General features: G+C 64.5%; 1 protein-coding gene across 1 annotated transcript; it reads left to right on the top strand.

The window, feature by feature from the left end:
• Positions 1-18: 18 nt before the first annotated feature.
• Positions 19-764, top strand: H696_06350 (hypothetical protein; the record flags this gene model as incomplete). The annotated part of the gene is made up of 1 exon (XM_009500092.1): positions 19-764. A coding segment is annotated over one exon (464 nt), but the record flags the coding sequence as incomplete, so codon positions are not given.
• Positions 765-798: the final 34 nt, after the last annotated feature.

The following is a 798-nucleotide window of genomic DNA, read 5'->3' as shown; positions in this document are numbered from 1 at the left end:
CCCTCTCTCTCTCTCTCCTCTTCCTTAGCATGTATGTCTATTTGGCAAGTGTCACATGGAACATCATCCGACCAAGGTGCGCGCGCATGGCTGCGAGTCGTCTACTTTTTTCCATGGTGCCCATGAGCACCATGCTCATGGTCGCTGTGCTCGTGGTCGCTGTGCTCGTGGTCGCTGTGATCATGCCCACCGGGCAGACCAGCGGCAAATTTCACCCGGTGCCCAAGGCCGATGTCCGAGGAGCTGGCCAGCTGCGAGGCTGTCTGCCGGGCCACCATGTCCTCGATGCGACCGAGACGCTGCTCGCGAGTTTCGGCCCCGGTGGTGCTCGCGCCGGTCGCGGCCTGGACCTCCTCCAGCGAGACCATGGGCCGGGCGGCACGAGCGGCATTGGCACCGGCACCACTGGCTGGCAGGAAGGGGGATGCACTGCTGAAGGCTGCCGGGCGCACGTGAATTGCCCGGACCCCGGGCTCCGATAGGATTCGCAGCTGCTTGCGTCCCTGGCGCAGGTGGTGCTCGATCAACTCATGGTCCAGACGTGAGAGGGACCGACGCTTGTCATCGAACTCCGCGCGAATCGACTGCCGGAGGGACCCGCCACCAGGAGCAGTGGCCTGGAGTCCGGCGCCGGCGGCCGCCTGCTCCTGGCGCATGGCCAGTCGCGTAAAGGCCCGGTACAGGGAGAGGACCTCCTTCTGGAGACCGGAGTAGCGAATGGGTCGAGCCATGATAGCTGCCTGACGTGTGACAAGAGGGGGGGGTTCTGGCAGCGGAGGAAAGTCGACTCGTTGTACT

Source organism: Fonticula alba, assembly GCF_000388065.1.
Source record: "Fonticula alba strain ATCC 38817 unplaced genomic scaffold supercont2.136, whole genome shotgun sequence".
NCBI classification, from domain to species: domain Eukaryota; order Rotosphaerida; family Fonticulaceae; genus Fonticula; species Fonticula alba.
The sequence above is the reverse complement of the archived record's forward strand: the minus strand, read 5'-3'. Positions and strand labels throughout refer to the sequence as shown.